Genomic DNA, 15,067 nt, shown 5'->3' with positions numbered 1-15,067 from the left:
CTTTCCAGGTCATTGCAGGATGTCTCCGCTTGTCCTTGATCGCTGCAGAGGAACAGTCCAATCAGCAGCTCGCCGCCTTCCCTCCGCACTGATTGCCACCTCTCCCAGCCATTAAGCTCACAGGGATCCTGGAAAACTGCTTGTCAATCACATCAATGTAGCCAACCGGCTGCGCCAGGGCGGGCCGGCGCGGGGCTGGTGGGCGTTGAAAATGCGTCAATTGTAGGGAGCGCGGTCGCATCTGTCGGCTGACCGGCTCTTACCGAGGAAGCTGTGGATCGACTCCCGGCCCTGCTTGGGGGGCGCTGAGGGTCGACTCCCGGCCACCCGCCCCAGCTTCAGGGAGAGCACAGCCCACAGGTGAGGTAACATTAAAGCTGCCGAACGCGGATTTGAACCACTGCCGATGTGCAGTGCAAACAGTTCCAGCTCGGATTCTCCCTCTACAGACGCTGCCCGACTTCATTTTATAAACACAAGAGATTCTGCAGATGCTGAAAATCCAAAAAACAATACACATAAAATGCTGGAGGAGCTCAGTAGGTCAGGCAGCAGCGATGAAATACATACACAGTCGACGTTTCGGGCCGAGACCCTATCTCGGGACCGGAAAGGAGGGGGAAGGCGCCAGAAGATAGTCGGGGGGGTGGGGGCAAGGAGGACAGGCTGGAAGGTAATAGGTGAACCCGGGTGGGTGGGGAAGGGGGGAGATTAAGTAAGGATCTGGGGGTGATAAATGGAAAGGGCAAAGGGGACAGGAGAGTAGACCATGGGAGAAAGGGAAGGAGGAGGGGCACCAGGGGAGGTGACCTCAGTTCATTGCAGGTTCCCTGCCCATGTTTTGCAGTGGCGGAGGCTCAGGGATTGAGTGTCAATGGGTGACTGGTATTTGGCATGGAACTGGCAGGCCAAAGAGTCAGTCCCTCCCTAGGAATGAAGGCAGATTGATTGTTGCAACACACATCAAAGTTGCTGGTGAATGCAGCAGGCCAGGCAGCATCTCTAGGAAGAGGGACAGTCAACGTTTCGGGCTGAGACCCTTCGTCAGGACACTTCCTGAGGAGTCCTGATGAAGGGTCTCAGCCCGAAACGTCGACTGTCCCTCTTCCTAGAGATGCTGCCTGGCCTGCTGCATTCACCAGCAACTTTGGTGTGTGTTGCTTGAATTTCCAGCATCTGCATAATTCCTCGTGTTTGCAGAGTGATTGTTGCATTTGGAATGAGCTGCCCTGGGCCAGGCATTGCTAGTGTTGGAAGGAGGCTTTTACACTATTAACATACTGTACTTTCCTGAAATCACCTTAAAATTACACCCTGCGTATTGACCATTTCCACCCAGGGAAAAGGCACCAGCTTCCCATTGGATCTACGCCTCTTCAACTTCAAGTTCATTGTCATCTGACTGTACTTATATACAACTAAATGAAACAACATTCCTCTGGACCAAACAGTGGGAGGCAGTGGGATATATCACACACAGAACATAAACCAAAATATTACCATAAATAATTTAATAAAATATTATTCAAAATACATGCAGCACAGGTAAACAGTAAACAGCTCGCTGCCCCAGTGGTAAGAACTCGGTGGTGACAGGTATTCATTAGTCTCACAGCTCAAGGGAAGAAGCTGTATCCCAGTTCAGCAGTCCTAGTCCTGATACTCCTGTACCTCCTTCCTGATGGTGGAAGGTCAGTGAGGTTGTGGGATGGGTGGTAGGGATTCTCAACAATGCTTTGGGCCCTTTGTCTGCAACTCTCCCGGTAAATGTCACAAATGATGGGTGGGAAGGAGATTCTGGAGTTCCTCTTGGCAGTTTTTACTGTCCTCTGTAGGGCTTTGCAGTCCAATGTCCTGCAGCTTCTGTACCACACAATGATGCGGCCAGACAGGACACTCTCAATGGTGCTCCTGTAGAAACTTGTTAGAATGGGGACAGGACGCCTTGCACACCTCTTATCATCTTATGCACCTCTATCAAGTCACTTCTCATTCTCCTTCACTCCAGACAGAAGCCCTAGCTTGCTCACCCTATCCTCATAAGACATGCTCTCTAATCCAAGCAGCATCCTGGTAAATTTCCTCTGCATCCTCTCTAAAGCTTCCACATTCTTCCTATCATGAGGTGACCAGAACTGAACACAATAATATTCCAAGTGTGGTCTAACCAGGGTTTTATAGAGCTGTAACATTACTCTGTGGCTCTTGAACTCAGTCCCCTGACTGATGAAGTCCAATACACCATATGCCATCATAGCTACCCTTTCAACTTGTGACTGTGACTCCAGACTATCATTCACCCTGTACTCTGCCTTCAATTTCAACTTCCAAAAGTGCATCATTTCACACTTCAGCCGATTGACCTCTACCTGCCACTTCTCAGCCTAACAGTTCAGCAGCACCCATGGAAAGAGAAGTGGAATTAACCATTCCCCTCTCCTCCCCATCCCTCTAGCCTTTGTTTTCCCTTATCTCTATGGCCCTATTATCTCCCCACCCCGATGACCTGCCATCACCCAAACATTCCTCCCTCTGGTTCCCCACCTCCTGCCCTGTATTCCATGATCTACTCTCCTCTTCTGTCAGATTCAATCTCTTTCAGCCTAATGTCTCTTTAACCACCAGCTTCTCACGTCATTCCCATTCTCCCCCTCCCACCTGCCCACCCATCCATCCCTCTTTCCCCCCCCCCACCTTAATTCACCCATCACCCAGCAGCTCATGCACTTTCCTCTTGTTTCTTTCTGGCTTCTGCCCACTTTCTTTCCAGTTCTGATGAAAGGGTTTGGCCTGAAACATAGACTGTAGAAAATTTCTATAATGTATGGTGGAGAGCATTCCGAGTGATTGCATCACATGCAGGCACCTCCCGGTCTCCACCTGGCTAATAGGATTCCCCACCACTCATTCCAGACTCATGACCTGCAGCCCTGTTCAACCGCAGCTCTCATCTGCAGTCCTTGTTCACTCAGTGAGCCAGCCAGCCTCAACCGACTGCTTCTTGCTTTCAGTCTTCCTGCCTGGAGAGTGCAATGCACAGATCCATGACAGCTTCAAGCTGCTCAACATTCCCTGACTTTAGAGCCTGGTATTGCACAGATTCATCACAGCTTCAAGCAATGTAATCAGACAAAATATGACACCAAGTCACAGAAAGTTTGTAACTCAATCACAGATTTTTAAGGAGCACCTTAAAGCTGTAGAGGTTTCAGCACCGAGTTCCAAAGATCAGGGCCAGGCCAGACCTCCAGTATCCCTGACAACTACAACTGCGAGAAGTGCATCCAGCTGCAGCTTCTAACTATCCGTGTTAAGAAGTTGGAGCTGGAACTGGATGAATTCTGGATCATTTGGGAGGCTGAAGGGGGTGATCAATAGGACATAAAGAGAGGGAGTTACACACAAGGTACAGGACACAGGAAACTGGGTGACAGTCAGGAAGGAGAAAGGGGTTAAGGAGCCATCCCCCTCAACAACAGGTATACCTCGGGGGAAGGGGGGGTTCGGTTACTTAACAGAGGTTGGGTCTCTGGCACTGAGTCTGCCTCTGAGACTCAGAAGCTCAGAAGGCATGGTGGAGGGGGGAAGAAAAAACATGGTGATAGAGGATTCATTAGTTCGAGGAATGGACAGGAGGTTCTATAAGTGAGAACGAGATTCCCAGATGGTGTGTTACCACCCGGTTGCCAGGACCTGGGACATCTTGGATCGAGTCTTCATCATTCTTAAGTGGGAGGGTGAACAACCAGAGGTCATGGTCCATGACATGAGTAGGATGAGTGTACAGGATCTGCATAGGGAGTTAGGTGCTAAGTTAAAAGGCACAACCCCCAGGATTGTGCTGTCAGGATTGCTACCCATGCCACATGCTAGTGAGGCCAGAACGAGGAAGATTATACAGTTTAATATGTGGCTAAGGAGTTGGTGTAGGAAGGAGGGTATAAGATTTTTGGATCACTGGCCTCTCTTCCATGGAAGGTGGGAACTGCACAGAAGGGGCAGTTTGACCATCTGAACTGGAGGGGGACTTCACTTTCACTTTAAGAGGCTGGTCTGGTGCAATGACATGATTACGTAAGGATTATTAGCACACTTTGTGTTGAGGTTTTGGAGTTCAATAAATATGTTACAGGTTTCATTAAACATAAAACGCCTCAACACACACAGAATGCTGGAGGAACTCTGCAGGCCAGGCAGCATCTATGGAAAAGAGCACAGTCGATGTTTCGGCCTCAGAATAGACGGGCGTCCTTTTAGAACGGAGATTAGAAGGAATTTCTTTAGCCAGAGAGTGGTGAATCTGTGGAGGTCAAGTCTTTATGTATATTTAAGGCAGAGGTTGATAGATCCTTGATTGATCAGGGTATGAAGGGATACGGGGAGAAGGCAGGAGATTGGGGCTGAGAGGAAAATGGAGCGGACTCGATGGGCCAAATGGCCAATTCTGCTCCTCTATCTTAAGGTCTTATATTTATGTATGTGTGTGTGTGTGTAACATTAAATTGAGTAGTACAAAGAGAGCAAAAAATTACAAATATACAGTAATGACAAATATCAGCAGTGACATCAGCGCCGGACTCCGGAGCGAAGGTTCCCGAGTTCGAATCCAGTCGGGTCGCTCCTGGGCACGCTTTCCATCCGTGCCGGGTTGAGAGCTCGCAACTTGACTTCGTAAAAAAAACTGCGCTGTGAGAAGGACGTGGGGGACCACTTACAGAATCTTTCCTCCAAGACAACCACTTGAAAAGTGGACGCCGAGGCTCTGGCGGCGTATGGCACACAAAAAAAAGAGAAAGATAATGGTTCATTGTCCAGTCAGAAATCTGATGGCGGAGCTGTTGCTGAAACGTTGAGTATGTGTCTTCAGGATCCTGTACCTCCTCTCTGATGCGAAGAGGGCATCTCCTGCATGACGGGGGTCCTTAATGATGGATAACACCTTCGGGCAGAAAGTGAAGTTTGGCTGGTCTCAAGTTTAGAGAGGGCGGAAGGCGGGGGTCCTACTGGGAAACCGCTAGGACGGTGGAGGACTAGCGCAGCCGAGCCCAGAGGGCTGCAGACAGAGCCCCGGTCCCCCCCCCCCGTGTTTCTTGCATTGCTGCATCTACTGGCTGCAGTGTAGTGAGCATCGGAGAGTTGCCCGTGGTGATGTATGCTTATTGATCTGAGGCATCGCCTCGCTTCACTATGACATTAAACTACAATTCCCAGGATGCTTAGCGAGACGTAAGTACGCATTGTCAGTTACCGTTGAAAACCGGCACGCCATTGGATGAGCTGCTGGCTCAAGGTGACCAATAGGCGGCTGCGGAGGCCTTGCTGCGCCCGGTGAAGGCCGAAGACCTGCGGCTGTTATGAATTTCGTGCGGGCGGCGGTGGGGCGATGCAGGTAGGGCGGCCGGGAGGGCCTCCGCCCCGGAGAGTCTGATCCACCCAAATGGGAGATCAAATGTAGGAGGACTGTAGATGTTAATGGCAAGACCCTCAACAAGGGATCTTTGGGTCCATGTTCATAGCTCTGCTCAGATCGAGAGGCTGGTAAAGAAGGCAAGGCATGGCGTGGCCGTCCTTTATCAGTCAAGGAACTGGGGGCTATGTTGTAGCTTTATAAAAAACTGGATTATTGCCTTTAATTCTGGTTGCCCCATTATAGGAGGAATTCGGGGGCTTTGGAAAGGGTGCAGAGAGGTGGGACAAAATCGGGTCGTTTCCTCCAACGACGGCTGGGGAGAAAACTCATAGGTATGAGAGGCAAAATATCTAACATCAGAAAGTTTGTGTTTGGTGTGGGGTGGGGTGTAAATTAAAAGCAGTTGTGCGAGGCAAGTTTGTTTTCACACAGTGGTTGGTGCCTGGAATGTGCTGTTGGGATGGTGGTGGAGGTACTGTATATATGTTAGAGGGGTTCGTGAAAGAGGTTCTTACGGACATGAATGTGCCGAGAATGATGGAATAACGATGTGGGATAGGCCAAAGGAATTAGACGTTTAATTAGTTTAACACAACATTGTGGGCCAGTAGAACGTCTTCCTGTGCTATACTCTTCCATGTTCTACTTTCAAGTGCACCGAGGTACAGTGAAGAGCATCCAGACAGATCCTGCCATACATAAGTTGGTTGTCCATTGAATCCAACAATGGCAGGAGACCTGTGCAGGAGAGTTTTTGAAGTGGAAAGGCTGCTGCACTGGGACAGCTCCACTCTCTCAGCCTTGGAAGTCTGGGTCCAGTAGTATGAGTAGTTGTTACATACTAGGGTCTTCCTTCTTCGCAGTGGATGTCCGTGACTACTGTGCCCTGTTACGCCCTTTGCTCTCCACGGAGCATTGCGGAATTGCCTTCCTGGCCATTGGATCCCACTGTAGATTTCATTCCCCCAGTCTGCTGGCGCTGGCTTTGCATGCTAGGACAAATATGTCCTTATCTCACCCGGGTATGTGGCCCAGCAGCTGTCCTCACCTGGTTTAGCCCCACTGTTGAAGTGTTGTGGCTGCTGTCATGTGCAAACAGCAGGTGAGAGCTGAGTGTCCAGTGGGGACCAAATCTTCCCAACATGTACACATCAAGCCCCTCGCTAGAGCTGCTACCCTCCCTGGACACCCTACACACCCCCATGAATACATTGAGGCATAAGAAAGCAGAATGTTGAATATAGTTTTTTCAGTTACAGAGAAAGTGCTGGCAGACAAAAAGCGTACAAGGGTGACAATCAAGAGTTCAACATTCAGCATATGAGAGAGTCTGATAACAGTGAGATAGGAGCTGTCCTTAAACCTGGTGCTCTGTACTTTCAAGCTTTTTGTCTTCTGCCTGACAGGTGGGGAGGGTGGTGTGGAGAGGTATAAATGCTTGGGAAGGGTGGTTGGCTGTGGAGTCTTTGACTTGATTCTGAGGTGGTGTCTGTGGAAGGAGGGAGGTGGATGGACTCTCACAGATGGCACTACCTTGGTTGTCCTGGGACGCTGCACAGTGCTCAGATGCTCCTTGTCCAGCTTGCATCTGGCCTTGTTATGATGCACGGTGATCGTGGGGGGGGGGGGTCAAAGTGATGGAAGATTGGAAACCCAGGGTTGTCCTTGAGTGCTGAATGCAGATTTCAAGAATCAACTTTATTCACTGTATACATTTACATGTATTAGGAATTTGCGGTGGTGCGTTTGTCAGGCCGTAATATGCAGTAAACAACAACATTCAACAGTTATGAAAATGTTGGAAATTGCATGGTCATGTACTTTGGTAGTAGAAATAAATGTGCAGACTATTTTCTAAATGGGGAGAAAATCCAAAAATCTGAGATGCAAAGGGACTTGGGAGTCCTTGTGCAGAACATCCTGAAGGTTAACTTGCAGGTCAAGTCGGTGGTGAGGAAGGCAAATGCCATGTTAGCATTCTTCTTTTGGTCAAAGAACACCGAGGCTGTCTATAAGAAGGGTCAGACCCGTCTCTATTTCCTGAGGAGACTGAGGTCCTTTAACATCTGCCGGACGATACTGAGGATGTTCTACGAGTCTGTGGTGGTCAGTGCTATCATGTTTGCTGTTGTGTGCTGGGGCAGCAGGCTGAGGGTAGCAGACACCAGCAGAATCAACAAACTCATTCGTAAGGCCAGTGATGTTATAGGGATGGAAATGGACTCTGTCACGATAGTGTTGGAAAAGAGGATGCTGTCTAAGTTGCATGCCATCTTGGTCAATGTCTCCCATCCACTACATAATGTACTGGGTGGGCACAGGAGTACATTCAGCCAGAGACTCATTCCACCGAGATGCAGCACAGAGCGTCATAGGAAGTCATTCCTGCCTGTGGCCATCAAACTTTACAACTCCTCCCTTGGAGGGTCAGACACTCTGAGCTAATAGGCTGGTCCTGGACTTATTTCATAATTTACTGGCATAATTTACATATTACTATTTAACTATTTATGGTTCTATTACTATTTATTATTTATGGAGCAACTGTAATGAAAACCAATTTCCCCCGGGATCAATAAAGTATGACTATGACTTTTCAAGAGGTCTAGAATACAAGAGCAAGGATGTGATGGTGAGGCTTTATAAGGCACTGGTGAGGCTTCACCTTGAGTATTGTGAACAGTTTTGGGCCCTTCATTTTAGAAAAGATGTGCTGGCATTGGAGGGGGTCTAGAAGAGGTTCACAAGGATTATTCCAGAAATGAAAGGGTTATCATACGAGGAACGTTAGCTGGCTCTGGGAATGTACTCGCTGGAATTCAGAAGGATGGTGGTGGGGGGGATCTCATTGAAACCTTTCCAATGTTGAAAGGCCAATTCAGAGTAGATGTGGAAAGGATGATTCCCATGATGGGAGAGTCTAGGACAAGAGAGCATAGCCTCAAGATAGAGGGGTGTCCTTTCACAACAGAGATGCAGAGAAATTTCTTTAGTCAAAGGATGGTTGTTGCCACATGCAGCTATGGTGGCTAGGTTGTTGGGTGTATTTAAGGCAGAGATTGATAGGTTCTTGATTGGACATGGCATCAAAGGTTACGGGGAGAAGGCTGGGAACTGGGATTGAGAAGGGAGGAAAATATATTCACTACAGGAAGGATGTGGAAGCATTGGAAAGGGTACAGAGGAGATTTACCAGGATGCTGCCTGGTTTAGAGAGTATGCATTATGATCAGAGATTAAGGGAGCTAGGGCTTTACTCTTTGGAGAGAAAGAGGATGAGAGGAGACATGATAGAGGTGTACAGGATAATAATAGGAATAGAAAGAGTGGATAGCCAGCGCCTCTTCCCCAGGGCACCACTGCTCAATACAAGAGGACATGGCTTTAAGGTAAGGGGTGGGAAGTTCAAGGGGGATATTAGAGGAAAGTTTTTTACTCAGAGAGTGGTTGGTGCGTGGAATGCACTGCCTGAGTCAGTGGTGGAGGCAGATACACTAGTGAAGTTTAAGAGACTACTGGACAGGTATATGGAGGAATTTAAGGTGGGGGCTTATATGGGAGGCAGGGTTTGAGAGTTGGCACAACGTTGTGGGCCAAAGGGCCTGTACTGTGCTGTATTATTCTATGTTCTATGTTCTTAAAAAAAAGGATCAGCCATAATTGAAAGGCAGAGCAGACTCGATGGACCAAATGGCCTAATTCTGCTCCTGTGTCTTAGGGTCTTATAAAGAATTATATAAAATAGTGTTAGAAGTACAGGATGGAATAACATGCCTGTTTAAAATGGCACTGGTGAATCTCAGCGACTTCTTGCTTGTGGCTAATGAAACAAAGAAAACAACTAAATACTTCATTCACCACTCTTACTGGTAAACGATCGTCGCAAACGATAGCCTGTAACTTCGTTTTGGACTTGGAGGAATTCGACATGGTAGCACTGAGGCGAGGCAGTGGGCTCGTCTCCAAGAGGGAATCAGTTTCAGCACTGGGCTGAATCGGAAAGGTCGGGTACGGACCAAATCAAAGCTGAGAGCATATCAAAGTGACTGAACCCAATGTTTGGACGATGGTTTAGGCGCAAGGCCAGGTTGGAAAAAGTTAGGGTGTTGGCTCCTGAAGTGAGAGAGGGGCTGGTTCAGCTTGCTGCTGTACAACGTTTACTTGGCTTTGCACTGAACTAAGGGTCTGTGGATGAGTTCTCTTCGTGGACCAGTTCAGAATGCTATTTGCTTGCGTTTATTGTTTGCATCATTTGTTTTTTTTTCTCTCTCTGCAAATTGAGTGTTTGACTGTCTTTTCTTAAAAGGGTCCCTTTGCTTTGTGGCTGCTTGTAAGGAGAGAAATGTCAAGGTTGTATAATCATAGAATCATTGAAATCTACAGCATATTACAGGCCTTTCAGCCCACAATGTTGTGCTGACCATGGTACCTACTCTAGAAACTGCCTAGAATTACCCTACAGCATGGCTCTCTATTTTTCTAAGCTCCGTGTACCTATCCAAGAGTCTCTTAAAAGACCCTATTGTATCCATCTCTACCACTGACGCTGGCAGTGCATTCCACACACCCACCATGCGCTGTGCAAAAAAAAACTTGCCTCTGATATCCCCCTTCTACCTACTTACAAGCACTTAAAACTGTGCCCCTTCGTGTTAGCCATTTTAGCCCTGGGAAAAAAACCTCTGACTATCCACACAATCAATGCCTCTCATTATCTTGTACACCTCTATCAGGTCACCTCTCATCCTCTGTCGCTCTCCAAGGAGAAAAGGCCGAGTTCACTCAACCTATTCTCGTAAGGTATGCTCTCCAATCCAGGCAACATCCTTGTAAATCTCCCCTGCACACTTTCTATGGTTTCCACATCCTTCCTGTAGTGAGGTGATCAGAACTGAACACAGTTCTCCAAGTGAGGTCTGACCAAGGTCTTATATAGCTGTAACATTACTTCACGGCTCTTGAACTCGATCCCATGGTTGATGAAGGTCATCGCACTTTATGCTTTCTTAACAACACTGTCTACCTGTGCAGTAGCTTTGAGTGTCCTATGGACACCGACCCCAAGATCTCTCAGATCCTCCACGCTGTCAAAAGTCTTACCATTAATATTGTATTCTGTCTTCAAATTTGACCTACCAAAATGAGCCACGTCACACCTGTCTGGGTTGAACTCCATTTGCCACTTCTCAGCCCAGTTCTGCATCCTATCAATGTCCCGCTGTAACCTCTGACAGCCCTCCACACTATCCACAACACCCCCAACCTTTGTGTCATCAGCAAACTTACTAACCCATCCTTCCACTTCCTCATCCAGGTCATTTATAAAAATCACATACAGGACGGATCCCAGAACACCACTCTGGAACACCACTGGTCACCAACCTCCATGCAGAATATGACCCATCTACAACCACCCTTTGCCTTCTGTGGGCAAGCCAATTCTGGATCCACAAAGCAATATCCCCTTGGATCCCTTGTATCCTTACTTTCTGAAGGAGCCTTGATGGGGAACCTTATTAAATGCCTTGCTGAAATCCATATACACTACATCCACTGCTCTACCTTCATCAATGTGTTTTGTTACTTTCTCAAAGAATTCAGTCAGGCTCTTAAGGCATGACCTGCCCGTGACAAAGCCATGTTGACTATCCCTAATCAAATTATGTCTCTCCAAATGCTCATAAACCCTGCCTATTAGGATCTTCTCCAATAACTTGCCCACCACTGAATGTATAGATACCTTTGATAATAAATGTACTTTGAATTATATATAGTGGTTTAAAGTGTTTACAGGTGTTGTGGATAGTCTGGAGGGTTGTCAGAAGTTACAGTGGGACATCGATAGGATGCACAACTGGGTTGAGAAGTGACAGATGGAGTTCAACCCAGATAAGTATGAAGTGGTACATTTCAGTAGGTCAAATTTGGTAAATGAGACCCAAAACGGAACTGATAAAGCATCTCAGTCTAAAACATTGACTCCATAAAATGCTGCCTGACCTGTTGTGTTCCAACAGTATTTTGTATATGTTACTCTGGATTTCCAGCGTCTGCAGAATCTTTTGTTTTTATAATTAGAATGGTTGATCAGATTAATGGTGGGGGTGGGGGGAGAAGCTTAAAGATGGTGTGAAATGTTTAACACATTTAAAGCTTTTAAGATGGTGTCTGCTGTGCCATCACGCAGTGTGTGTGTGCTTTCCACACCGAGAGCACTGAAGGCAGGGTACTGGACTGGAAGGAGCCGATGTGAGTGAGGACAGTTTGTGCCCCTGGGTGTGAAGAGGTGACGGGATGGATGCTGCACTTCCCCTAGTTGTGTGCAACGTGGCTGGGACGGTCAGATGGAAGGGTGGACCAGGGAATGCCATGGAATATGTGGGGGTGTGTCCCGTAGCAGAAGTTGTGAAGGATGATCTGCTGAATAAGGAGGCTGCTGTGGGGAAAATGAAAATGAGGGAAATCCTGTCCTTAGGTAACTTCACTCACCTCGACACTGAACTGACTTCACAACCTATGGGCTCACTTTGAAAGACTCTACAACTCATGTTCTCAATATTAATTAATATTTATTAATTTGTTCTTTTTGTATTTACTGTTTATCTTTTGGTTGTGCATCTGTCTTTGTAGTTTTTCATTGATTCTATTGTTTTTCTTTGTATTTACTCTGCCCTTTACAGAATGAATCCCAGGGTTGTATATTATAGTTTGATAAGTTTGCTCTATCTGGGTGGAGGGGACATCAGAGTAGAGGAGTGTGGGCTCAGGACTGCTTCCCTGTGAACAGAATGCTGTCAGTTCCTTGAGAGTGGGCAATTATGTCTGTAGTCTCCATCGGCCAGTGTAGGTGAGGGGCACGCGAGGGTTACAGGGAAATTCTGGAGATCGTAACTAGGATTGTGAAGTCTGCATTAGCAAACCTTGGGTCATGGATCCGGGGTACTTGACAGCAGGAATAGCTGGAGTTAAGTATGAGTGGACATCTGCTGAAGTGAGGAAGCACAGCACAGACTGTCGTCCATTTACAGTAGCTGATGAGTATGCGGCACAGTAACCTACAGGGCTGTGCTCGGGTTCTGGATGGTGGCTTCGAGTCTGAAGCTCCTTTTTTGGTTAGCATGAACCTGATGGGCCAAATGGCCTCCTGAGCTATAGGATCTCTGATGCTTCACGTTTTGCCTGGATAGAGGAGACATGGAGAAGATGTTTCCTATAGAGAGGGAGTCTAGGACCAGAGGGCACAGCCTCTGAATAGAGAGACATCCATTTCGAGCAGAGATGAAAGAGGAATTTCTTTAGCCAGAGGGTGGTGAATTTGTGGAATTCATTGCTACAGACGGCTGTGGAGGCCAGGTCACTGAGTGTATTTAAAGTGGAATTTGATGTTCTTGATTTGTGAGGGTGTCAGGTTACAGGGAGAAGGCAGAAGAATGGGGTTAAGGGAGAAAATAAATCTCCTGTGATGTAATGGTGAAAAAGCTTGATGTGCTGGGTGGTCTAATTCTGTTCATATGGTTTTGTCAGCACGGAACCCTTCCTGATGTTTGCCGTCTCTGTTGCTTTCTGCAGGTGCTACTCAGGGCAGTACTTGATGCCTGCTACATCGGCCGGTCCCATCCAGCGCGAGGTCTGTAGCTCTGCACTGTTGAGGCCCAAGGGCCTCCTGACGTTGCAGCCCGCTGCAGGTCTGCCAGCAGAGGTGACCGGCCGCCTCAGCGCCTGGTTCTTCCCGTGGAGTCAGCAACAGGTGCGGATGAAGAAAAGGGGGACTGAGTACCAGCCGAAGACCATCAAGCGGCTACGGACGCACGGCTGGCTGAAGCGGATCAGCACTCGCGGTGGCATCGAGGTCATCCTGCGCAGGATGCTGAAGGGGAGGAAATCACTGACGCACTGATGGTGATGGACAAGCTGTCTCTGCTCTCTGACCACAGCGGCACATACTGTAATAAAGACAGCGGCTAAAGTGCTGCCCCGTTGTTCAAGATTCACCATTGTTTAATTCATTTCCTGTACACAAATGTAAAGGAGAACAAAAGAATTGTTACTCTGGACCTGACGCAGTGGAAAAAGAAACTTAGTCAGATGAAGGACATGATATAAACAATTATTATAAATACATAATATAGCTTATATACATTGATTGTATGTCCTGTCACGTACCCCGTGACGGGAATAAAGAGCCAGTAGAGATGGAAAACACTTTGGAGTCCAGTATTGCTAAAAACTAATAATATTTATTAGTAACTACGCAATACAGTAATATAAATGCAGATGAATCAAACAGGTTAGCAATGATTATATATAAGTAAGTATATCAGTAAGTGTGGAAATGTATATGAAAAACCAAGCTTCTTCAAGTCTAGGGGTAAAAAGACAGTCTTCCGATGATGAGTGAAGTTCAGTTCAGTTCGCGGTATTGAGTTCAGTAGTGATGGAGAGAGAGAGGGAGAGATTTGAGTCTTCAGATGAGCTGACCCCGTCGATCTTCTCATCCTCCAAAACCCTTTAAAAGTCGCCGACTGTGACCACAACAAAGGGGACTGTTTTTCTGTGGTGGAGCTATCAACCCAGGCAAAGGTTGGACACATGGACAACTCCCTACTGATCAATCCCTTTTCTCATTGTAAGAGCCAACTGATCGATCCTCCAAAAACCCACTTTTTCTGCGGGCACAACAAAGCTCATTTAGTGTCCAAAGCGTGTCTGAGGTCTATATCATCCGACCTATTTATCTCACCATACTAGGTACCAACTGTCATTCAAATAACTCCTCCTTCCTTTGACTGCGTAAGAAATGCACCAGCATGCCATGTCCTTGGGAAGTATCAACAAGCTGCTGAAAAATCGTAACATCAATTGTCCATCAAATAACGCCGCCCTCGGTTACCATAGCAACCTATGAGCTGCTCAATTCCAACTCAGCAGAAATCTAAGTTACTCCCAGTGCCTTAAAGTGACAGTCCAAAAGTTAGTCTTCGTCTCCCCCCCTCTTCAAAAGCACAGTTCATAGGGGTAATTCAGGACCCCGTCACAGTCCATAAAGTGACATTGGACACATGAATGTCTGTACATAAGGTGACTGACAGGCAATTATAAAGTCGTGGTGGTTGGAGGTGTGGATTGTAGACTTTGGAATGTGGGAGGAAACAGGAACACCCAGTGGAAATCTACACTGTCACAGAGAGAACATACAAACTCTTTACAGGCAGAGGCAGAGATTGAATCTGGGTCACTGGTACGATAGTGTTATGCTAACCGCTACACTAGCATCAGAGAGTATCAGGCATTGTGGCTGGGTGAACCAGAGGAAGGAAAAGCCTAAGCATCTGGCCATGATCCTGATGTTGCTCTGCTATTTGCTAGTGGGTACACTGGTGTCGTCGTGGCAGGGAGGAGCTGGGATCTGACAGTCCACCCATTATATCGGTTCACAAGCCATTAGAGCAGGCACTGTTTGGTTGTCCACAGACCATCAGGTGTAACAGATCCAAACCTCCAAGTCTGGTCTGCGTTCATTACAACACAACTGAACTCCCAGTGGCAGAGCCTGTTCCTGCTCTAGTGCTGTGAACAATATCTAACTCTGAAATGTATTTAATGATTTTCCTTCAACCACATTGTGGTAGAAATTTCCACAGTTCACTAGGTAGGACA

The 15,067-nt window shown here is 47.3% G+C and overlaps 1 protein-coding gene across 1 annotated transcript; it reads left to right on the top strand.

The window, feature by feature from the left end:
• Positions 1-317: 317 nt before the first annotated feature.
• Positions 318-13,399, top strand: mrpl34 (mitochondrial ribosomal protein L34). Its single transcript, XM_063032246.1, has 3 exons — positions 318-360; positions 5,654-5,742; positions 12,980-13,399. The coding sequence occupies exon 3, from the start codon at positions 13,002-13,004 to the stop codon at positions 13,305-13,307; it is 306 nt and encodes a 101-aa protein (XP_062888316.1). The 5' UTR covers positions 318-360; positions 5,654-5,742; positions 12,980-13,001; the 3' UTR covers positions 13,308-13,399.
• The last annotated feature ends 1,668 nt before the right edge of the window (positions 13,400-15,067 follow it).

Source organism: Mobula hypostoma, chromosome 24 (genome assembly GCF_963921235.1).
Source record: "Mobula hypostoma chromosome 24, sMobHyp1.1, whole genome shotgun sequence".
In the NCBI taxonomy this organism is placed as follows: domain Eukaryota; kingdom Metazoa; phylum Chordata; class Chondrichthyes; order Myliobatiformes; family Myliobatidae; genus Mobula; species Mobula hypostoma.
This window is presented reverse-complemented; position numbering and strand designations above follow the sequence as displayed.

What these genes read in the sequence shown, in the direction of transcription:
- mrpl34 (XM_063032246.1), top strand. Translation starts at nt 13,002, where the DNA reads ATGCCTGCTACATCGGCCGGTCCCATCCAGCGCGAGGTCTGTAGCTCT.